The 22778-nt window shown below is 47.2% G+C and overlaps 1 protein-coding gene across 2 annotated transcripts; it reads right to left on the bottom strand.

Moving 5' to 3' along the window:
* Window positions 1-339: 339 nt before the first annotated feature.
* pkhd1l1.1 (PKHD1 like 1, tandem duplicate 1) lies at window positions 340-22402 on the bottom strand. 2 transcript variants are annotated; one of them, XM_049750800.2, is made up of 74 exons: window positions 22116-22402; window positions 21988-22045; window positions 21634-21711; window positions 21404-21548; window positions 21187-21295; window positions 21053-21110; window positions 20884-20977; window positions 20755-20808; window positions 20603-20676; window positions 20471-20513; window positions 19978-20048; window positions 19802-19912; window positions 19305-19409; window positions 18822-19087; window positions 18655-18746; window positions 18411-18570; window positions 18212-18347; window positions 17988-18131; window positions 17747-17901; window positions 17572-17682; window positions 17348-17491; window positions 17150-17274; window positions 16916-17079; window positions 16672-16844; window positions 16456-16588; window positions 16107-16384; window positions 15941-16046; window positions 15725-15832; window positions 15487-15651; window positions 15278-15399; window positions 15078-15210; window positions 14521-14713; window positions 14306-14448; window positions 13644-13748; window positions 13236-13430; window positions 12911-13081; window positions 12636-12841; window positions 11586-12558; window positions 11261-11509; window positions 11047-11196; window positions 10496-10670; window positions 10267-10423; window positions 10034-10190; window positions 9683-9892; window positions 9486-9615; window positions 9086-9327; window positions 8870-9006; window positions 7742-8771; window positions 7483-7674; window positions 7249-7400; window positions 7020-7173; window positions 6774-6936; window positions 6616-6704; window positions 6323-6486; window positions 6008-6256; window positions 5801-5930; window positions 5551-5724; window positions 5293-5396; window positions 5105-5225; window positions 4905-5026; window positions 4734-4824; window positions 4516-4664; window positions 4326-4448; window positions 4049-4160; window positions 3246-3362; window positions 3012-3177; window positions 2692-2924; window positions 2457-2621; window positions 2161-2318; window positions 1896-2031; window positions 1423-1767; window positions 1190-1341; window positions 976-1122; window positions 340-918 (listed from the first exon to the last, which is right to left on the bottom strand). In XM_049750800.2, exons 2-74 carry the CDS (start codon window positions 22034-22036, stop codon window positions 559-561), a joined length of 12597 nt encoding a protein of 4198 aa, XP_049606757.1. In that variant the 5' UTR covers window positions 22037-22045; window positions 22116-22402; the 3' UTR covers window positions 340-558. The 2 variants fall into 2 exon arrangements, with proteins under 2 accessions (XP_049606757.1, XP_049606756.1); XM_049750799.1 differs by lacking the exons at window positions 340-918; window positions 976-1122; window positions 1190-1341; ... (13 more) ...; window positions 21988-22045; window positions 22116-22402 and having other exon boundaries at window positions 1895-2031; window positions 2685-2924; window positions 18655-18742.
* Between the last annotated feature and the right edge of the window lie 376 nt (window positions 22403-22778).

Below are 22778 nucleotides of genomic sequence, written 5' to 3'. Positions count from 1 at the left end.
CACGTGCAAAGTGTGCACGGTGCGTCAAGACAGGCAAAGTTAAGCGTTAACTCCGCACACCCCTCCCAAATGAAGACTGTAAAATTCTTTGTGGAAGTTGAAGTCACTCCTTCCTGGCCAAGGAGCTGAAAAGATGCCCCTTTCTTTTACTTAGTGACTTTTTAAGTTCATTGTGTTGCTCCTGCTGGGAGTGTCATGGATCTCTCCTGCCCTCTAGTGGAGCGTAAATGAACACGCGCTAACTTTCAGGACCTTGGACAGAAGACTAAAAACGTCCAAGCGTGTTTGCAAGAACTTTTGGCTTTAAAAGTATCCAATTCATAAATTGACACACTAATGAGAAGCATCATAGACTTTATTAATCATAAGACATTTGCCGAAGTAGATCCATGTAAAATAGAAAAATAGCTGCATTCACACCCTTAACGCACAAGAAGCCCATTTTGAGTGAAGAATCCGAAATGATCATTTTTTTAAATATTTGCACAGAAAATGGATGGCTGAATTAACCCGGTACTTTTATTTTCTTTGTCCCAGGTGGCGACCGGAGAGCGCCCCCTAGCAGAAGGGCACGTCACCGCTGCAGCAAGCAAACGTGTAGATGACGCTCACCAGGCACAAACTCCCGGGCGCCACCGCGTTGCCCGTGCCGAACACGCTGTCGTCATCGGGCATCGGGGGGGGCTCGGGCATATCCTGGACGCTGAACTCCTGCGAGCGAGCGCTCCAGTCGTTCAAGGTGAACACCATGGTGAGGTTGGCGCCGCTGTTGACCACCGACAGGTCGGTGAAGTTAGCCCAGCAGGAGCGGAACAAGATGGTGGTGTTGCCCTCCAGACCGTCCACACTGGCGCCGCTGGAGTCCTTCAGGCTGGCCGTCACTGTCATGGTGGTCACGTCCACCGACACGCACTCACCCTGGAGGTCAAAATTGTTGTAACTGAGCACCCTCTAGTGGCTTGAATTGCTGCTCACCTCCTGGTCGACAGCCCTGAGGCTGGGTTGCTGCGAAAGTGGGCCCACGTAGTGACCCGCTATGGGCTCCTGCACCAGCAACAGCTCCTCCACGCTGGACACGTGGCTGATCACGGGCTCATCTCTCGTCGCCTCCACGGAGGCCTCCTACACGCCCAAACCAAAGTGTGGATTCCAGACCTGTTCTTTTGCCACCGAGTCATATGGATCTTACTTCGTTCCAGAGGGGGTCTGAAGCAGGAGGCGGGGGCGCGATTACTCCCACCGACGAGACGTTGAAGCCGATGGACTGACTGAGGTTGCCCGAAATGGCCGCCTGACCCAAATTGTCAGCGATGTTCTTCAGCAGCATAAAGTCTTCCTCATCTGGTGGAGGGAACAAAAGCAGAACCTCAAAATTGCACAGTCGGCATGCCAGCCACTATTCCACCGTGATCCAAATCTCACCATTAGTGGTGTTGGAGACTTGCTGAACTGGTGGCTTCTTAATCTCCACCTCCACCGTCAGGCCAGTGGACCTCTTCCTCCGCCTGGAGTCCTCCCGGATGATCTTGGTGACCCGGATCATGTTGGACGGGACATTGAAAAAGGCGGCCAAGTTGCGGACAAGGTTGTCGCCGAAAAATTCCTCCTCAGTCATTGTGGGCAGGCTGAAGGAGATGAAGAGCTTGGGTGACATCCGGATCTCTACTGGTTCAGATCCTCTCAGCAGGACCTTCAACATTTTGGAGTTCTGATCAAAGTAATTGGAACCATGCGGGGTGGAGCCGTTGAGCTCCGGCACATATTGGCCTGCAGGGAAAGACAACCAAGAAACCAAAAGTCACATGCATATATTCTTTATCCTCTGAGAAGAAAGGACGACAGCCCGTTTCTGTTTCATCATTTCAATACTCCTGGCGACCTCTGATGTTTCGTACCGTCGTACAGGGGCTCCTTGAGGCTGTAGTCGGTGTTGTCGTCGTTCCACTCGGCATTGGTGGGCGCCGTGAGCTGGTTGCCGACGTACACGTCCATCTGCTGTGGCTTGCTGTAGAAGACGGACACCAGCACGATCTGCAGGGAGTCACCGACAAACACAGCCGGCAAAATTTAGTAAATAAAGAAAAATGAATTCATTTTCTTTTACAGAAAAGTGGTATATCCATGTATGTACAGGATAAGAAATATTTGATAGACTCTGACCTCATCCTCGTCGGCGTTGAGCATCATGAGGCGCAGCTTCTGAGGACTGACGCTTGAGAAGAAGACGTCCACGGCGTGTTCCGTGGCCACGATGCCGTGGAAGAGCGACACCCTCTTCTGACAAGTGTAACCTGAACACCAGCCGTGGTCCTGGGGTCCTGGACGCACACACATACACACACACATAAGACTTATTAAGATGGGGAACATTTACAAGCATATATTATATACATATATATATTATTATCATTATAATCGGGGTGTCTGTATATTAAGAATAGCGTGACGTCACGTACCGTTGATGAGGTCGACGAAGCCTTCGCTCAGCACCGCCACCGGACTGAGACGTCGAGTTTCCGTGTCGGCGTCCAGACTTTCGATGACGAGCATCCTGTAATTGAGCGCCGAACATTCGTACGCCTGCCAGGCGCTCATGTACGTGCAGTTGGATCGGATCACACCTGAAATAGTCGGTCGGGAAAGCTTCGGATCTCATTTGCAATTCATTTGCAATGGTGACTGACCTTTTACCTTTATTGGGGGCTATTTGCTCCACGGGGATGCGGGAGCCGTTGGGGTGGGTCAGCATGGCCTTGGGGATGCGGTAGTCACCCAGACCCCTTCTGGAGTCCCCGTCCCACTCATACTCAGACTGTGGTACCACGCTACCCGCCACCCCCAGCAAGGAGCCGTCCAAGTCTCGCAGCAAAGTCTTCTTCTTGGCGTCGCAATCCATGTCCACGCAGTCGGACGGATTCGCTTTCCTACACACAACACAGAATATTAAAAAAAAAAAAAAAAGCCTCATAATATTTCACAGAAGCGTGTTTTCATTTTATTTATTTTTTTACCTGACGTCAGGCCTGTGGATGAAGACCTTAGCCTCCTTGGTGCTGTTGATAGTGGTCAGGTTCCAAACGTGGATGGGGTGCTGCAGGTCCTCGTTGTAGGAGTTGCTCAGGAACATCACGTCTGTCTGCCCCGAGCACGCGCTGCCGAACCCCACGAACATTGAGTCTGGACAAGAGATTTGTGAGTATCTGCTCCCTGGACGTCGTGTCACGCGTGTCATTTATGACACTCACCGGCCACTTCCATCACGCCCTTAATGGCGTTGTAGTTGATGTTGCCGGGAAAAGGCTTCTCCGGAGCGGTGTTGTGAGCCGATGCAAAAGACGGCCAGCAGATTCCCGATTTGCCACCTGGACACGAGTGTTTACAATGTTTACTTGAAATTAATTGTGTATAGAAAATGTACAAATTGAATTTTCAATTCTGATATATATATATTCCTTTTTTTTATGTACAAAAATGTACAAATATAATTTTTAATTCTGATATATATTCTGATATTAATTTTTTTAACATCTAAATTCAGTGTATTTGATAAAAAAAATTAAAAATGTATATTTATAAATATATAAAATGTAATAATTTAGTTTAGCAAAATTTTAACTTTGGTACTATACCTGCATAAAATTACCTAGTTTGACAAAAGTCTAATGTTGAGCAAAAATAAAACAAAAATTTTTATGATTATTAATTCAAAATACTATATCATGTACTATTTTAGACAAAAAGGCAAATAAATAAATAAATAAATAAATAAATAAATCAAAATCAAAACTGACAAAAAAATAAAACTGGCAAAAAATAAAACACTGGCAAAAATAAAACTGACAAAAAAATATATTTCATGATTATTAATTCAAAATACTATATCATGCATTTTAGACAAAAGTCTAATGTTGAGCAAAATTAAAACTAACAAAATGAATGTATTTTATGATTATTAATTCAAAATACTATATCATGTATTTTAAACTCTTGCTAGCACACATAAACTTTGTCCATCACACAGAAAATACATTTTTCTAATAATTTTTACCATTGCTGGGCTTGGGTGCTCGATGTAAGTTGCTACTGATTGTGTTAAAGTCGTTGGCGTCCAGTGTGTGGGAGCAGTTGAAGTGGGGACTTCTGCCAACCACCACGGCATCCTGACAAAAAAAAAAAAAAAACATAATAAGAACAAAATATTAAAGGGGAAGTCAAGCCCTGAATTTTCTGTGCAATAAAATGTTTGATGTTCTACCACTAGTCTAAAAAGTCTGCACAGAATATGTCACAAAGAACATTTTGGCCAGGCGCTGTTGACGTCTTACCTCCACTCGGACCTTCTTGTCGTCATACTGGTGGGACAGGGATGGTGGTGCGTAGATCATGGGCATAATGCCCATGCCGTTGTCCACCAAGGTCACGTTGGACACCGTGATGCTCATGATGGTCTGGGAGGAGCATGATGATGTCATAAATAAGAAAAAACATCAAGAGCAGGAAGTGACAAGTTGATACCTGGAAGTAGATTCCATAGTCAAAGTTCCTCCAGATGAAGAAGTCCCGAATGAGCGAGCACTGGGGGAGTCCGTCGCTGTTCATGAAGACGCCAAAGAGACCGCCGTGAGCCTCGTTGTGAGACCACGCCTCGTTGTTGTTGGGGAAACCTGCACGGGATCGCGTCACATCTTGGAGGATGTTTGTTTTGAAAATGTGGACAAATGGGTCGGTCTTACCAGGACACGGCTCGCCATCAATGCGGAAGGCGACCCGTTCGTAGCCCGCTGCGATGTTGTCCTGCATCACAATGTCTGTGCCTTCATTCACCTGATGCCAAGAAGAATTTTTTTTTTTTTTTTTTTTTTTTACCGCCTCAACTTTAAAGTGATTTGACATTTTGGACTAACCTTGAAGGCAGCGCTCCAGTCAAAGTTAAATTCCTCCCTTCTGTCCTGGTACGACCCGGGCCACAAAGTCATGATGACCAGGTTCCTTCTCAGGATAATCCCATTGCCCCACACTCTGATCCCTGGACCAGCATCATGACAGACCTTGAGACTTTTTCTTTTTTTTTTTTCAGTTCAACTGACTAAAATTTAGCATTTACCGTCGCCCACAGTGCGGTGGATGACGTTGTCGTCGATAGCCAAGTCGTCCGATCCGAACACGCCGATGGCCGGAGAGAAACCGTCGTGGAAAGAGCAGCCCTGAATATACGAGTCGTTGGCCTGGAAGACCACAAAGTTGAAGACGCTTTAGCAAAATGACAATTGAGTGGACAACATTTGGACGTACCTGTCCCAGGTCTAAGAAAGCCACCGAATATCGTGGGTCGTACTCGTCAGTCCAGCCTTCTTGACCGGATTGGAAGAACTCCACATTCAGGAGTTGAGCCGTGCCTAGAAGAACAGTGAGACTATCAGAGCAAATGTTTTGGGACACGTCATCAATAAAGCAACCATCAAGTTCTTCAAGAAAGCAAGAACTGTATGGCTGATGTTCCAAGCCACCGGCATAATGAAGTTTTAAAACATTTAGGCTTTCTTCTCTAACCTCTGAAGTCTATTCCAGCTGAGGAGAAAGCGCCGACCAGCAATCGGGCGCCGAATGATTCAGCCATCATGTCAGGGTATTCGTCACCGATGATCTTGATGTTTCTGGTCAGGAGGCCAACGTCTGCTGCGAGCCTGTAAGACCGCGACGTCCCCTCGATGGAGTGGACCTCACCTGGAACGGGAGGTGAAGGCAAATCCAAATCTGAGCGTTCAGCGCTAATGGATTTCAGTTTCTGCGTTCAACTGACCGACGTGAGTGTGGCTCAGTGGACGGGTCAAGGTAAGGATGCGGCCGTCCATGGACACGGCAGCTATCTCTCGCTTCTCCGTCTCCCACACGCTGAAGCTGGTGGTGGAGATGACCACCTCCTCGCCAGGCTGTGCACAGGAAGGACTTGAAGACCAACTAACTGAAAATGAATTGAACAAGCAAACAAAGCAAAAGAAAGACGGACCATCCAGTCGACAGGCTCCACCAGGTTGAGCGTACTGGACCCGGCGTCGGCTGTAGTGGCGAGCTTGGTGTGATACGAGATGCGTGGTTCTCCGTAAAGCTCAAGTGTACCAAACACGCCCAGCACCTTGGATCCCAGATTGGGACCGTTTGGCAGAGGCCAGTCAGGGGTGCTGTGGTTCCCTCTCAGTCTAATGTGCAGATCCCCAGTGAAGGGTTCGTCCTCCCAGCCTGCCAGCAGCCTGCCGCCCTGGAACACCAGCACACATCATGGCAGCTTCCTGATGGCCACGAGAACCACCGCTTTGACCTCTACCTGGATAACGATGTAGACTGCGTCGATGACGACCGTGTGGTTCTGAGTCACGGCCCGAGCTGGACGACTGGACGAGATGTTGGAGGGTTGTGGGACCTCCAGGACTCCCATGATGACCAGTTTGTTAAGGGGAGGTGTGTTGCTATCCAAGACCACCCAAGTTCCTGCGCATGTATGGACCAGGAACGTGACATTACTGTCTACAAATCCAACGCTCCTGTTGGCTTGTCCCATTAAGGATGGCCAGCATGAATCTCTCCCAAAGGTTTTACGACACTCGAATGCAACATTACCTGGCGGGATGACCACATCAGCGCCCTCTGCTGGCGCACTGAAGGCATTGTCAGCTGAGCTCTCCCAGAAAAACGTGTTGGACCACAGACTGCAAAGTACGCGGTACACATCAAGATCATGCCGTCACCAAGCTCTGGAGCGTTCCATGTGATCGTACATGAAGTTGTCGGGTCGATGAGTGGGTACCGGGGCGATGGTGGCGGGTGGCGGCGGGATGCAATTCTCAAAGAAGCAACGATAGACTTGGAAGTTCACCGCGACGTCCTTTGAGGAAGGATCCACACTGCTGCGACGCCTGCGCTGGCTCGTCTTGCCTGACACTGAAGGAATGAACACCGTGATGATCAGTCTGGTTCAGAGTCCAGTTCCTCCTTTTGAACAAACTAATCAAAGCAGGCCTCACCCATGTAAAACAGGTCATTATCGTCCAGGTACCAGTCACCGTTGGCGTTTGAACTGTAGTTGAGCGGCGACAACGAGGCGTTCCTCTCATCCACGATTCTGACCTTATCTGGATTCTGGCTGAAGTTGTGGTGGATGATGATAAATTGATCAGACTACAAGACAGACAGAATGCTGGAGAGTCAAGGCAAAGCGTCATCATCATTCCAGACCTTGATGAGGATGTGTACCTCAAAGCCGTAGAAAGTTGCTTGATAGCTGATATTTGTGAGTTGATCGGCATTGTCTAAGTGCATTTTGTGCGTCTGGCCTGAAGGCAGCAGGCCCATCCAGCCATACTTGTGGGTCAATCTCTTCTTCAAGTAGGGGATCACCGTAGTGCCTTCAAAACCAAGCAAGAAACAAAATCATCTGGTGCGTTCGTCACGTCTGGCAAGACACTAGCACAGAGCTAGACACAATACCATGCGAGTTGGTCAACACCAGATCGTGGGACTGCAAGGAAGAAGGTGCAGGATTGTTGAGGCCCATGCGATGGAAATTGACCGTGTGGTCGCATACAGCTCCAGGGAACACCAAGCTAAACTCGGCACTCTCGGAGCAATGCGCCGGGTCAAGCAGGCCGTTCATCGGAATCACCTTATGGTTGATGTTCCCTGGAAAAAAAACGGCCCAAAGTTGACCTGCTGGGGAGTGGTTCTCAACCTGGGTCCTCGGGCATACCTGTGAGCGAGCCGTCCAGGTCCACCAGCTGTACCTCGTGCTCCCACCTGAAGGCGGCCTTGTTGGACGAGTTCATGAACTGGAGTCCACTTAGGCGCACCGTCCAGCCGCCGCAGCGATCCACGCATGTCCCGTCAATTTTGGTCACTCCGATGGCTGCGCAGGAGTCGCGGTCAAAGTTCAAGAATTTGGTACCCGCCACGCTCATGCCATCGGCGAACGGCGCGATGACGCCTCGATGCGTGCAATAGTCTCCGCCCAGTCCGAGCTCGTCCACGTGGCCCACGATGGTGGAGTTGAACAACCCAGCACCGCCGTCCTCCCCAAAGCCGCTCACCGCCCATGAGAGGATGAGTTTGCCTTCCAGCCCGGCTTTCTCGTTGTTAACCGCGAGCAAATCCACAAACTGCACGGCACCGACGTTGACCCACTCAGCTCCTTTCTCGCAGTTCCAGGCAGTGAGGCCCCGGAACACGGCGGGTTCGGGCGTGGTGGAACCGCAACCACCGTCCTTCATGGGGAAAAAGTCCTGGAAGATCCAGATGCCAAACCAGCCTTGAGAGTGCACCGTGTTGTTGCGGAACTCGCCGAGGGGAACCTTCTTCTGGCAGATGTTTGGGTCAAAGGAGGGCCCATCGGGGTGCTCGTGCATGCGGTACCAGAAACCAAAGTGGGTGCCTCCTGCCGCGGCATTGTGCCGGATGATGTTGTTGGGATTGGTGACCCAGTAGGCGGCGGGCGTGACGTCGTCGTTCAGCAGGCTGCTGCTCTGCCTGACAAACACGGCCAGGTTGTACTGGAGGATGTTCTCCGTTTCGATGCCGTCCTCAATAAAGAAGGCACCGCCCTTGATGTCGTAGATGATATTGTGTTCCACCAGCAGCTGATGGGTCTTGTGGATGGTCACGGCCCTGTTGAACGTCTTGTGGATGGAACACCCGCGCACGTATGATTGGTACTCGAGGTTTCCCATCAGATGCCAATGGATTGGGTAGCGACCCAGCCTGAAGGCCTGCCCCGCGTGGTAGATCTGAAGAAGCAGACCGTGTCAAAAGGTCAAGGTTGGAAAAGACTGTCATAGGAACAGGCGCCTTCAGGTCAGATAAAAGTCGGCAGGGCTGTTGGTACCTCAACGTAGGTCAACCTGCCAACGGCGAGACCCTCGCTTGGTCGGGGAGCGTGGAACATGATGCCAACGCCAAACTCATCGCTGCCTACCTCCTCCCCAAACTTTCCTTGGAAGCAAGTTTGGGTGCTGAACTCTCCTGCAAGAAGTCGTCAATTTCACAATCAGTTTCTCTCGTTCGACACGACGTTTACTTTACGACCAGAGCAAAACAAGACCTGTGTTGAAACCATCTGGGCAAGCCTCAATGTCTTCCTGCCACTCCACGTTTTGGGAGCCTCGCACCACAACGTTCCTGGTCAGCAGACCCACCTCCGCCCGGGCTTCAAAGTCTGTCCCATCAGGCAGAGTGACAGATATCCCAAGGTGGGAGTACATGAGGGGCTCGGTCAGGGTGATCGTTTGGCCGTCGGCCGACACGCTCGCGATGATCTTCACTTCGTTCTCCTTTTGACTGTGCCTGGAAGAAGACAACAAGTCAAAGTGGTTTCCAGACCCTTTGATCAACATTCAAGCAAAGTCTAAGGTGTTTTGCTTTGTGCATAAGTTGTTTGCTTGTTTTAAAACAACTAGAAGCAAATTTTGAAGAAGTGCTCGTCTTGTTTTATCGACATCTACCTGTGGCCGGTAGAGGCAATGACGATTTCATCTCCCGCTTGCCAAGTCACCGCCTTCATTAGGGTCAATGTAGAGGAGTTTGCATCCGCTGTCTGAGCCAGGTGGGTCCAGACAACTGGAACGGGTTTACCTTCAGGAACAGAAAGACGTATTTAGTTGGACCCGAAAGTGGTCACAAATGAGTTTGGTTTCCCTACCGTGCAAGTCCAGGGTGCCCTCCCTGATTGCCAGCGTCTTGGCGCCGTACACGGGAAGTTCAATGGAGCGTGGATGCCCATGCAGCGTAATGATGGCTTTATGTTGGAACGGTGCCCCGACCCGGCCCACCTGGAGCGACCCGCCGTCGGTGATGAGGATATTTTCTGCTTGCAGCTCAATGTCGGCCTCGTCAAACACCAGCGTACCCCCTGAACACAAACAAAGTCTTAACGAGACATTCTAGGCCAGCACTGTCCGGATCTTTCTTGACCCCTTCCCAAAATTATTTTTTTCCACCACCCCATGAAAACAAGTTTGACACCCTTGCTCCCTTTTTCTTTTGGTCACACCTTGAATTAGAAGCATTTTGAGCACAGGGGTGCTTGTGTCCAAGAGGATGGTCTGTCCTTTGGTGACAACAGCCAAGGAACCCGTTTCGGGCGGAGGCAGCCCACCCCATGTGTATTTGGATGACCACACATCAATGTAGAAGTAAGAGGCATTGTCCTAAAGTAAAAGTCAGATAATGATGTCATCACTTGCCCAAACAGAGTCATCCCACTCTCAAAGAAGACTAGTATACCGTCTTGGCGACACCCTGGCCTCTGATATTAACCAGCACGACGGTTTCCTGAGACTGGCGTTGGGCGTCAGTGATGCACACAACGTGCGTGTCATTGGATGATTGGATGTCACACACGGAGCCGGCGATGGTCACGTTGACCTCGTTCGGGTCGGTGCTACGATGTCAGAAAACAGAAGATCAGTTCAAATATTGCCCGTTGTCACGTTGCATGTTGCCTTAACTGCACCTGAAACCGGAGCCACTGATGGTTAGCGTGGTGCCTCCGGCGGTACCTCCCCGCCGCGGCGACACCTCCGTGATCACGGGTGTGAGCTGGCTTTTGTACGTGAAGCCGTTTGACATGTTGACAGCATCCAGTGTGTTAATTACAGCTACCGTGCAGTTTGTCTCCTCATCTGTGCCTGAGTGAAAACATTGCAGAAAAGAATGTCTCCTCATCCGTGACGTCTTATTGTCACTGTCGCGGCAGACTGCATTCCTGCAGTCTGGTACATGATGGCTTTCATCATATGTTGAGTGGAGCTCCAAAGAGAACCAGCATGTTCACATTCTTGCTTAAATGCATAGAATGTATAGAATGTATAAAGTGGTGACAAAACAAGCGATGGAAACATTTGCGTGTGAGGAAAAGCACGACCTGAGGCACTGGAGCAATTAAGTGAAGAGCACATGTTGTTAAAAATATTGCCTTTAACTGTTCTGTGAGATGTTCTGTTAGAACATCTGCTTCACAGTGCTGACATTTTGGCTTGGTAATGGAAAATTTCATGTCCATACCGTTATTGTGCGGTGATAGGCAGTAAAGGTGCGTGGACGTGGATGCTTCTCGATTGACCTCACACTCTTCATCACAAATCAGCACCATAGAATTAAGCGGGTCAAAGCCAGAACCCTGGATAGTCAACTCGGCACCACCGCCGAAACTTCCTGGAGAGGAGACCAGACAGTCAAGACAGCACTTGTGACGGCTGTGCCCGACTTGAATGCTTACCCTCGTTAGGCTCCACGCTGCCAAGTGTCAGTTCATAACGGAACGTGACATTTGAGCGAGCGTAACCTTTGAGTTGGTGATAGAGCATGACCGGGTAGTCCCCGCCTGGGTTTTCCCCAACAGTGCATTCCACCTGGTTGTCCGCGAGCGTGAGAACGTCGCAAGTCACGTTGTTGACTGTGACGGTCACCTGCGTTTTGTTCGTGCCCAAGCCAGACCCGTTCAGTGTAATTGTAGAACCGCTAGGACCTAAGATAAAAACAAACACGAGGGGTGAAATGTTGAGGAGGTTTTGACAGCTGGATCTTCAAGATCAGGGACGCACCAATGGCAGGAATGATGGAGCTGAGGATGGGGGTCTGGCTTGCAGAGTAGGTAAAGTTGAGAGGGGGATATTCCACATCCAAGACCTGGATGTGTACTAAGACCAGTCCCTCGTCGTGAGGAGGTGTCCGGCATTGAAGACTTCCGGGCGTCACCTCTTCAATCTCGCATGCTTTGCTGTCAACCATCACGCTAGTGTTCCCCGGGAGGAAGCCATTACCGATGATCTGGAGCCAGGTGCCCCCCTCCAGGCTGCCCTCACCGGGACTCAGAGAGGCTTGAGCCTCACTGCTCAGCGTGACCTCTCCAGACGCCAAGCCTTTACTTCTCACAATGACTTGAACAGCATGCTGTCCCGCAGGAAGAGCTTCGATCTTCGCTTCGATGGCGTCGTCAACGACAGTGGTGACTTGTAACTCAATGCCTCCAATGAAAACCGCGATATCCTGAATGTCAACACCAAAGCCCGCGCCGGAGATTGTGACGTTGGTTGCCTGGTTGATGGCGTCAGGAGAAACGGCCGTGACATTTGGAGTGACAGAGGACGTGTACAGGAAGGAGCAGTCTGAGGAACAGGAACTCTGGATCCCTCCCCAATGAAAGATGACGTGGCCTTCATGCGGCTGAGACGGGCTGGTGTCACACACCACCGAGGTGTAATTGACTGACACCACGGAACACGATTCACCAGCAACGGTGAAAAGGCCTTCAGAGAAACCGGAGCCTTGGATGGAGAGCCGGGTGTGGCCGGTGGAGCTGCCTTCAGAAGGCCATACCGAGTCAACAACGGGCAGAACGACAAAGCGGCGCTCCAACTCCTTGGCCACGGCGATGACGGCGCTTCCCAAATTGTTGACTTTCACCTCGATGGGTAAAGCAACGCCGATTGGCAGACTGTTATTGGCGCTCAGCTGGCAGAAAATCTCCGACTGGCTGCTGTTGATGACATGACAGGGCTCATCCCCGACCTTCACCTGCACGACATAAAGAGATATGCTTCATACTCTCCAAGCCATGACCAAGAAAGATGGAAGGAGGACAATACACAAACCTCCAGAGCGCAGGTCACATTGGTGAGACCTTCCCCCTGGATATGAATGACTTGGTGGTACGAGCCCTGATTGGGCGAGATAGACCGGACGACGGGGGTGAAGCAGGCCGAGGTGCTGAAGGAGATGACATCACTCGACACGTTCGTCTGAATGCAGTCCGGCGTAGCGACACACTCATGTGTTGACCTAGAAATGCGATGAGACTCTGCGGGCAGAAGACAAAGACGATTAGATCACTCTATACCAAATGTGCTATGAAATATCTTCATACTACCTGTCACGTGTTGGCCGTCCACGCCCTGGACTTGAACTTTGACATCTTTGTTGCTGGTGAGCCGGTCCACCACTCTCACCACCCCACGTAGCTCCAACTTATTATTCTCGTCGATGTAGCCGCTGCTGTAGTAATACACACCGGGGATGGTGAAACTGTAGCTGAAGTAACCTGCGGGGAGGGGACAAATGGGTCTTTGGAAAGAACAGTTGATCTAACAGCTCACCATATGCATAGAAAATTGCTCTCATATTACAACAGCAAATTATGGAGATCCCCTACCTCAGGGTTTTTTTTTTTTTGTACAAGTAAATGCATTCTATACCATTCCCAGGCTTTGGCTCTCCGCTGGAGAACATCACGTCCTCTTCCTCATCAGTGGCACTACCGGGGCTGGGAACGTGATGGACACCAATCCGGAAAGTACTTTGGAACATAGGTACGGTCCACCTCCACGTGACCATATCTCCGACCTTCACGTTAATGGAAGGCGGGTCCCAAGAGTACCCCTGACCATAAACTGGAGAACACAGAGACAAGTGTTGGTTAAACATGCAGTATTGTTTTGTGGTTAATATTTCATTCCATGTCAAGTCGGTATTCAATTATGGGACAGAGAGACACGTGTCTTTGTGACATAAGACAGTTTTCTCGCCCTAAGCACTTTTCTGAAAGTGAATCCAATTGTGGTTCACTTGACATGTGAACAAAGAGAAGGGAGGGGCAAACGTACCGGGGTGAACACCCTGGTTGGTGACAATGTGGGTCTCCTCCTGTGACTGCAGCAGGCAGCGTAGCTCGTTCGCTGAAGCCGCCTGCACCTCGCATTCGGATTCACCTGTTGCACGTGAGCACGAAAAAAAACTTAATGGGTTGATGTTTTAACAGCTTCAGAAAATGCTAAAAAAAAAGATTCCAGTTAAATGAAAATTGTTATACAGCTAACATTGTTTCCGTAAAAATAAAAAAATAAAAAAATAAATAAATTAATTAAAATTAAATAAAGAATAAAAATGCATATCAATATTTGTAGTCATTCTAATAAATAAATAACAAACAAATAAATAAATACAAAAAAATTAAAATTAAATAAAAAAAATGCATATCAATATTTGTAGTCATTTTAATAAATAAATAAATAAATAAATAAATAAATAAATAAATAAATAAATAAATAAATAAATAGAAATTAAATAAAAAATAAAAATGCATATCAATATTTGTAGTCATTTTAATGAGACAAATACTAGATAATGTAAACAATGTATACAGTTGTTTATTTTGTCAACAAGTATATAAAATAACATAAAATATATACTCTTAAATTTTTCATTGATTAAAAATAATAAAGACAAATCAAAATGACCCCAATCAAGCATCACCTCCATGACTTACCAAAATAGACTTTGTTGTCTGAAACGTTTTGGCTGAAACCGGCTCCCGAAACGGTCACCTGGGTTCCTCCCATCAGTGATCCCGTCGTCGGGGAGATGCTGTGAACTTCCAGGATGTATTCGATCCTGGCGTCCACGTCGTTGCTATGGAAACCAATCAAACTGCTTTTTCCCCCAAATCCATTTTGTATCATTTTCATGTGACTTTTATTTTACCTGGTCTGAGGGTAGCCCTTGTTTCCAACCTGCACGTGCACGTCATGCAGGCCGGCTGGCAACATGGGCATCAGGCAGGTGACGTTTGTGGAAGTCCATTGCTCGATCTGGCACTCCATTTCACCCACGTACACCTTGCTATCATTAGCTGGCTCACCCAGATTTGACCCCAACACGGTGAGAACACGACGTCCTGACAAGATAACCACACACACGTGAGTGAGCTATTTTTTCCACTTCCACGTCGCTCCTGTCAGCCAAATAATTGTCATTGTTGCTAAAGTGCGGTGCTTAGTACCTACAAACACACATAAGAAAAAAAAACAGTAATGAGAAAATCCTTTGAGGTGATTGACAGGAACCAAAGTTCATTCTTGGGTTGTGATTCCTCGAAGGTGATTGTTTACCTGCTCAGGTATGTAATTACTGGAGATGTTTATGTCGTTATAATTAACAACAATGGCAGGGCAGAAAGACACGTTGATGATTTGAACTACCAAATAATAATAATCAACAACAGACATTTGTTGGCAGGTTGCATGGGAATCAAGACTTACCAAAGACAGTGGTCTCCGTGGGACTCAGGTCAGTTATCTGAGGTGTCAGGGTGAGGTCAAAGTTGAAGGTGTCGTTTGCCTCCTTGCTCATGTTGCCCATGCTGACTGCAACTGTCTGCGAGCCCGCACTCCCCTAATCCATGCAAGAAAACAACTCAGAACCTCAACGTTTGGGATATTTTTGGAATGTGACAACTCACTGCTGGCGTTCTGCATTTGAGCTCTGTGGGACTCGCGTGGACCACCTGGCACATCGCGCCACCAACGGTGACGTTGGTGTCCTGGCTGAAGCCAAAGCCCGTCACGGTCAAAAGTGTGCCCCCTGGGTCACACACACAAGAAACAATTTTTGAATTCACAACTTTTCCCACATCTGTCTGCATGAGTTGGACCACGAGTTGAGTTTTACCTGCAGTGCTCCCAGACGTCGGGGAGAAAGACGAGACGATGAGCTGGTAGGTGAAGTTGAGGACGCTACCGCCTACAAAACGAGGACGACCCAAAGAGGGGAAGTTGATCCACACGGGGACAGTACCCGCTCCGGCACTTCCCAGTTGGCACACCAGGCGTTCCGCTGCGACAAAAGACCCTCTTGGTTAGTCTTTCGGTCATTGAGTTTGGTTTGACTAAACGGCTTCTGGATTTACCTAAGACGTCTTCCACCACACATGGTGCTTCTCCTACCATGACGGAGGCATTTTCATTGCTGAAGCCAGTCCCGGTTACCGTCAAAAGCGTCCCCAGTCCAATAGATCCTGGTCAAGTCGGGCATTTTCCATTCATTTGTTTGGATTGAATCAGCGGTACTAACCGGATCTTGTAGACCAGAATCAAGTCCCATCACTGAGTTTTGAGCAAATTACCTTGAGATGGGCTGATTCCACTCACTGTTGGTGTCTTCTCATCCAACCATTCAAAGCCACAGTCGCCGGAACATTTTGAGGGAATGCCGTTGATGTAAACCTCCACCTGTGAGATTTGGATTTAGACCTCATCCAGGAAGGCATTGTCCAACAAGTTTGATCATACCTGCGGTTTGGTCTCCCCAACCCGGAAGAAGTCTCCCGTCAAACTCGATATCATCTGTCCTCCTTTCTTCTTCTCGTTGGCCCAAATAACCACGTTGATGCCCTCGAGTGAAGAACCGTCAAGCTGCAGGGGAGGCTGGTCTCCCGGCTGGGTCAGCCACTCTACCACCCACTTGGGTCTCTTGCACGTTCCGGCGTATCTGACATCGACCACGCCCATACCGGAGATTCCCTCCAGGGCGTACTTCAGGTCTTCTGCACTGATGCCCACGGACAAACCTGAGAACAAGTGCTCGTCAAGCAACTTCGTTGGTCCAGGGTTTGTGTTTCTAGAAGTTCAGTTGGGCTACCTTCGATACGCTGCCCATGCATCTCCACATCAAACGAGCCCGTCACAACTGGAGTGGCTTTGTGGATACGATTGACACTGACCTTTGCTTCCCCTTCCTGAAACTCATTCATATCCTCGCTACTGTTGGACATCTTCAAATGGACCAAAAGGAAGAAGATTCAACCAAGGCTGAAATGCTGCTCTGACGTTACCTGGAGCTCTTTTGAGGGGTTACCTGCAGGAAGCCAACGTCTATGAGCGGGAAGTCAAATGCGCAGTCCATGGAAATAGCCGTGATCTCGTAGCAAATCTGCGAAGCGTTTGACTTGATCTCTTTCACAACCGAGAACTCTTGGAAGGTACGACCAGAGCTCTCAAATGGTGGCGGTCTCCTCTTGTGGGGAACCGCTATGGGAAAACCACAAGATAAATTCATTTCCAGGTCACAGAAGATGGTTGTTCTCAGAGCATCTGCTTACTTTGTTCGTTGGTGGTGGTGCGCTTCTTGCCGATGTGGACGGCATCCACGTAGAAATCTTCCCCGGAGTCATCATTGTTCAAGTAAATTTCCTCGACAGTGTGAGCGCTTCCTTGGTAATTTGTCTGGAGAGATGTTTGCAGGTCCACGCACTTGTAACTCCATCTGCACAGAAATAATCTTCATCTCTGGTCTAGATTGACAGAGATATTTCTTGAATGTGCTTTTTACTGACGTAGGGCCTTTGGTAAAGGTTACGTCGATATTTCCAGTCACTGTCTTAGTCGTGCCAGCAGTGTCCTTGTACGTGAACTTTAACCCGATTGTATCGCGTAGCATTCCCTTATGTGCAAAGCAAAGCTGGAAAGAAAGAACAATGTGGTTTTCATCCAAATTGGTTTCATCTCTACAGCTACGAATCGAGCAACTCTACCATTGGATATTGACTTAGAGAAATTGTCCCATAGGTGTCGCCGGACTCTTTGGTGTAAGTGTCCTTGAAAAGAACTTGTGGGTTTTCCAAGGACCATAAGCCGCAGAAGGCGGTTCTCACAGGGGTCCCTCTGTTGTCGCCAAACTATTCAATGGAAGAATCAGTTAAGGTTGTTTGAAAAATCGGACTAGATGATTATTCCATCATCTAATGACATCACTGACCATGAAGTTGTCATCTTCATAGTTCTTGAAAAACATCACATCTCGTCCTTCCTCTGTGAGAATCTCAAGGGGACACTCTGCCTTCATCAGATCCTCAAATGCCGATTGAACCTGGTTAGGGTTAGATTTAGGGTTAGGGTGAGAGTTGAAGTTTGAAGTCAATCCTGGAACTGACCTCAGAACCACTGGCATTGTACGGGATGGGTTTTGTGGCGATCCCTCCCCAGTGCAAGGTAACCGTTGACATGTTACTCCTGCCTTTGGTCACCTCAGAAATGCTGATGTTTGTGTACTGGTCATAACTCTCGGAGTAGAGAGGCTTGAAGTCACCTGAGAGTCAAAATCAGGTTTTCTTAGTCTTGTCAGAAGTCCAATGCCACTCTTACAGGAAGATTCAAAACTTGCCAACTTCGCACCTCTGTAGGAATTGAAGGTGACCGTGAAATGAACTCCATCGGCGTCTTCGGTGCTGCTGACTTGGACCGTGTCGGGTTTGATGGACCATAGGCTGTTCAAGGCTCTTTCCATCACAGCAGCGCTGGCACTCACCGCAATCAGATCTATAGATCATTCGTTGGGAATTTTGAAAATGATAATGAACGGTACACAAGTTTGGATTTTGACGGAACATCAAGGTTACCCGTAATTGCGCCTTCGTAGCGGAGGCGGAAGTAAGTGCTTCCACATTGAAGGTCGATGCAGCTGCTATTGATGCTCACTTTCTGGACTTCTTTGACCCCATTAGCACTACTGGGCCACGATTCCAAGGTAAGAACCTGAAAGATCACCACCAACAGATGTTGGACTCCCAGAGATCCACCAAGGTAACCTCCACCTACCTGTTTCTCATCAAACATCTCGGATTCCACCAATATGTGCTGGACCTCATTGACGGCATCGTTCGTCTGGGCTTCCGTAAACGGACTTTCCGGTCGGAACATGGCTAAGTTGATTCCGGCTGCTCCGCCATATTCTTGATGCAGAATTTCAAGGTAGTAGCTACAGGAAGAAAGGAATAAAACATTTTTTACCACACAGTCTTGGTGTGACCAACCAAATATGGCAATGTGACTTTGCACTTACACTTTTCCTTTCTCTAGCGTCATGACTTCGGACTTTTGCGATGCAAGCTTTGTGTAGTCTGAGACGTAGCTTGGCTGATATGCCACTTTGACCTAAAAGGGGCATTTGTGAAACATTTGTTTTGAGTAGGTCATATTGGAAAAAATGATATTGCCGAATGATCATGCCTTGTCCTCCGGTCGGCTGGAGTTGCTGAAGTGCAATTCGCAGCGATCATCACAGTTGAGGTAGATGGTGTAGTTGCCGCTGGCCGGTGGTACAAAGAAACCGGTCGTTCTGGTGCTTATCCAGTTCAGTTCAAGCACAAAGTTGTGGGGCATGGAGTCGATCCAGTTCTCCCAGTAACCCTCTTTGCTCTCGTTGTAGCTGAGTATGTCGCTCAGCGTTGAGGGGTTTGTGTTGTTCCAAACTTGCATCTTCAAGCCTCGGCCACCTGGGTTGATTGGAAGTCGTAAGGATTTATTTCATTTGATGTGCAAAGCCCTGCTCTGAGAATTTTCAGCAATGTTGTTTAGATGCGTGACAGTCATTTATCATCTTAATCTCTATTTTGATAAAATCGCAAAGGGTCAAAGTGTCGACATAATGGCGGAACGCCTTCCGTATGTTTTTTTGAAGCGGACGTGCAAAGAAGCGTCGAAGAATCTCACCTGGGTAGAGCGTCATGTTGTTGACGTTGTTGTCATCCATTTGACTCTTTTGTGTCACGCATGTGATCGCATCATCACGCACACTCTTGATATCACACGGCATCCCTATGAAAATGTGGAGAAGTGCTTTATTCCAGTTTTTGGGGTACATTGAAAATTTTGTTGATTGGTTTTGATATGACATTTAGCTATTTGGCTAACACGCTACTCTGTGCTGCTGTGAGATTCTTGCGTTAATTTCTGATATGTAAATCATGTGTCATGGAAACTTGAGTGAAATGGTCTTGCTAATCTGCCAGAAGAATCTACACAATTACTCAGCTTTTTTCCATTGTTGTCAAGTACACAATGTACACTTGTTTCTTTGAAGAGGATTATCAGCGTTGCGTGCGAGCCTACAAACATTTTCTCTTTTGTCGTCTGGTGACTGACACACAATGCCTACTGTGACGTCGTTATGGAAAAAAGGGGGGTGGGGGTTGCATTTTTGTAATTACCTCCCACGAAGACACGTGCCGGAAGGTCGGTCTCATCGAAGAAGCGCCCGTGGATGGTCAGGAGGGTTCCGCCCATGACGCTGCCATTGGATGGCGTGATGGCCGTAACCTCTAAAATGTTTAATCGGATTTTGTTACCTTTCAGGATACTTTGAAACATTTTAACTTGTACCTACCTGCATATGTCTGAAACATGGCAAGCTGTCCTTGAGCTGAGACCTTGAAGAGGTTCTTCTCGGGTAAACTCCTGGATTTAAACAGATTTTTTTATTTAGCTACAAACAGGTCCTGAATCTTCTTTAATCACTAGACAAAAAAAGTACTGCAATTTTCGGACTATAAGACGCACTGGACTATAAACCGCACCAGCTAAAACGTCTTCTCGGGTAAACTCCTGGATTTAAACAGATTTTTTTATTTAGCTACAAACAGGTCTTGAATCTTCTTTAATCACTAGACAAAAAAAGTACTGCAATTTTCGGACTGTAAGACGCACTGGCCTATAAACTGCACCAGCTAAAACTTGTGATTCCGGGTTCAAAATTTGCGGAAAAAAAAGTTGTGGCTTATAGTCCAAAATTTACGGTAATAGCCATCTATTAACTAAGTTCCAAAGTCAGTTATATTCAACTATTGAAAAAGCATAATAAAGTGATTATTCCCGCTGACCTGCCATAATTCGAATCCAAGATGTAGCTCATGTTGTGATGTCCTGGGGGAGGCAGTTTGGGGGAGAAATGGTCAAAATCTACAAATTAAATCCAAATTTAAAACAATTTGTCATCAGTCACTGGAGCTTACCCACGTAAGTCCCCGTTGTTTTGCAGCTCATGTGTCCCCACACCGAGGTCTCTGAATATAGCTTCAGATTATAGCTTCAAAGACACACAGCGTGATTAAAATAAATACATTTTGATGCATTTAATCAACGTTTTTTTTTTTTTTGTACTTACAGTTCATCAGAATCTGGTTTGAGCAGCTCACACAGCATCCCCTTCATATAGGCCCTGTGTGACGGAGCATTTGCATTATTATTTTTTTCTGTTTACAACTAAGACCCAATTTGGAACATGTGTTCATACCTGAGAAATCTGACGTTCCTTCCATTGGAGCTCAGTGCGGTGTTGCTGCCGTAGACATCTGTGAAGATGCGTCCTTCCACCGTCACCACGGTCCCTGCAAGGTATGATTTCACTTTTTAGCACTTTGCAAAGTGTGAGAGTTATTTTATTTTTAGATTGGAGATATCACCTGGAAGCCCGCTGACGGGAGTGAGGGACCGGATGGTTGGAGTTTGGTACCATCTTGTCTGGAGACCATAGTGAGATGTTACAAAAAAGAAGAAGGAAGACAAATGGGTTTAATTGGACTTGAGGGATACTTACGTAGAAGCTGCAGTGGTATGAGGTGACTTGGCCTCTGCATATGCCTTCATCAGGGATGGGAACGCCATTGATGCTGACACGGACCGTGTACCGGTCGCTCGGCATGGCTCTGCCAAGAAGATGAAACTTTGTTTTTGGATGTGTAGGACAAAGCAGGAGTGACAAGAGTCGTCCACCGTGCTACCTCGTGATTCCCTCAATTTTTTTTTTTTTGTACCTGGTGTAGCACATGATCTGGTTGCCGTGCGTGGAATCCCTCTCGACATCGCACGGGATAGACAAGGTGTCCGACACCAGCGTCACGCGGTTCCCAAACATGTCGTTTTGGGGATTGAGCTGGAATTGTCCTTCTTGAGCAAAACCTTTTATGTGAAGAAAATAACAAACAAAAATGTACATATATTTTTTGCAAGGTCACACTTGCGGAGTGGGGGGGGGGGGGGGTACCTTCTCCAGTCAGGGTGAGACGTGTCGCTCCCTCTGTGCTTCCTGTATGCGGTTGCACGTAATGTAGGCGCTGAGCATCTGAGTAAAACATTAGAGTCAGTAGAATGTAATCAAATGATTAATAATAATCTAATAAAATTATACTTGGAAAAAAACCCTGATGATATTAAAATACAGCAGCATAGTTGTTCTAAAAGTATATTTTATACTAATGAAAGCAATTCTAATAGCACTGCACTTAAAGAAAATAAAAAATAAAAAGCAGAAATTCAATGAAAACATTTACCAAAATAAATCCCCAAAAATTTGACGGCAAGTGTTCATTTTTTTTCTTTTTTTTTGCATTTTACTCACAGCTGCAGCAGCAAAGTGCGAGGAGCAGAGCTTCTGGTCGGACCTTCATCCTACCTCGCTACATCAGAAAAATACAAATCATCATCAAATCCAAAGTAAAATACAAAATTACCAAGTCTTTATCTTACCTGCGCCCAGTCCCGAAAATCTTGAATGTCTTGGGGTCTTTAAATGTTTTTCTACCTTTATGTGTTTTTTGGTGGTGAGCGATGGCTCTTTTATGAAGGTGGCCGCACCTGCAAAGGGGGCTGGACCTGCAGGTGAGCCGCACGCCCAGATGGTCGCACCACAACTGCACGGGGACAGAGACAAAGGAGCTGTCAACTGATGAGTATCAAGTGTCAATATTTCTCCAAAAGCTATTTAAAGCGCTACTGGGAATTGTTTGGAAATTCTTTGCCAAAAAAAGTCACAGCACTCTTGTAGGAAGACACTCCACCAAGCCATTACATTATCAAGGGTTTTGTAAAATCCCATAAAATATCTCATTTCAGTCATTTAGCTCTTGTAATATTAATAAATTATAAGATAGTTCAATCTAAATTAATTTTATGTATGTCATTGATTGTCAGTTTAAATGATATGATATATTTAGCTCTTGTAATATTAATAAATTATAAGATAGTTCAATCTAAATTAATTTTATGTGTCATTGATTGTCAGTTTAAATGATATAAACTGAAGTAAAATTCAAAGGAATAATCATTAAACAGTTTACACACATTTACCTTCCCCAAAATGTATAAAAAAATGTTTTTGCACAATAAAATTAATAAATTCTCATTTTTTAA

This window comes from Syngnathus scovelli, chromosome 19, assembly GCF_024217435.2.
Source record: "Syngnathus scovelli strain Florida chromosome 19, RoL_Ssco_1.2, whole genome shotgun sequence".
Lineage (NCBI taxonomy): Eukaryota > Metazoa > Chordata > Actinopteri > Syngnathiformes > Syngnathidae > Syngnathus > Syngnathus scovelli.
This window is presented reverse-complemented; position numbering and strand designations above follow the sequence as displayed.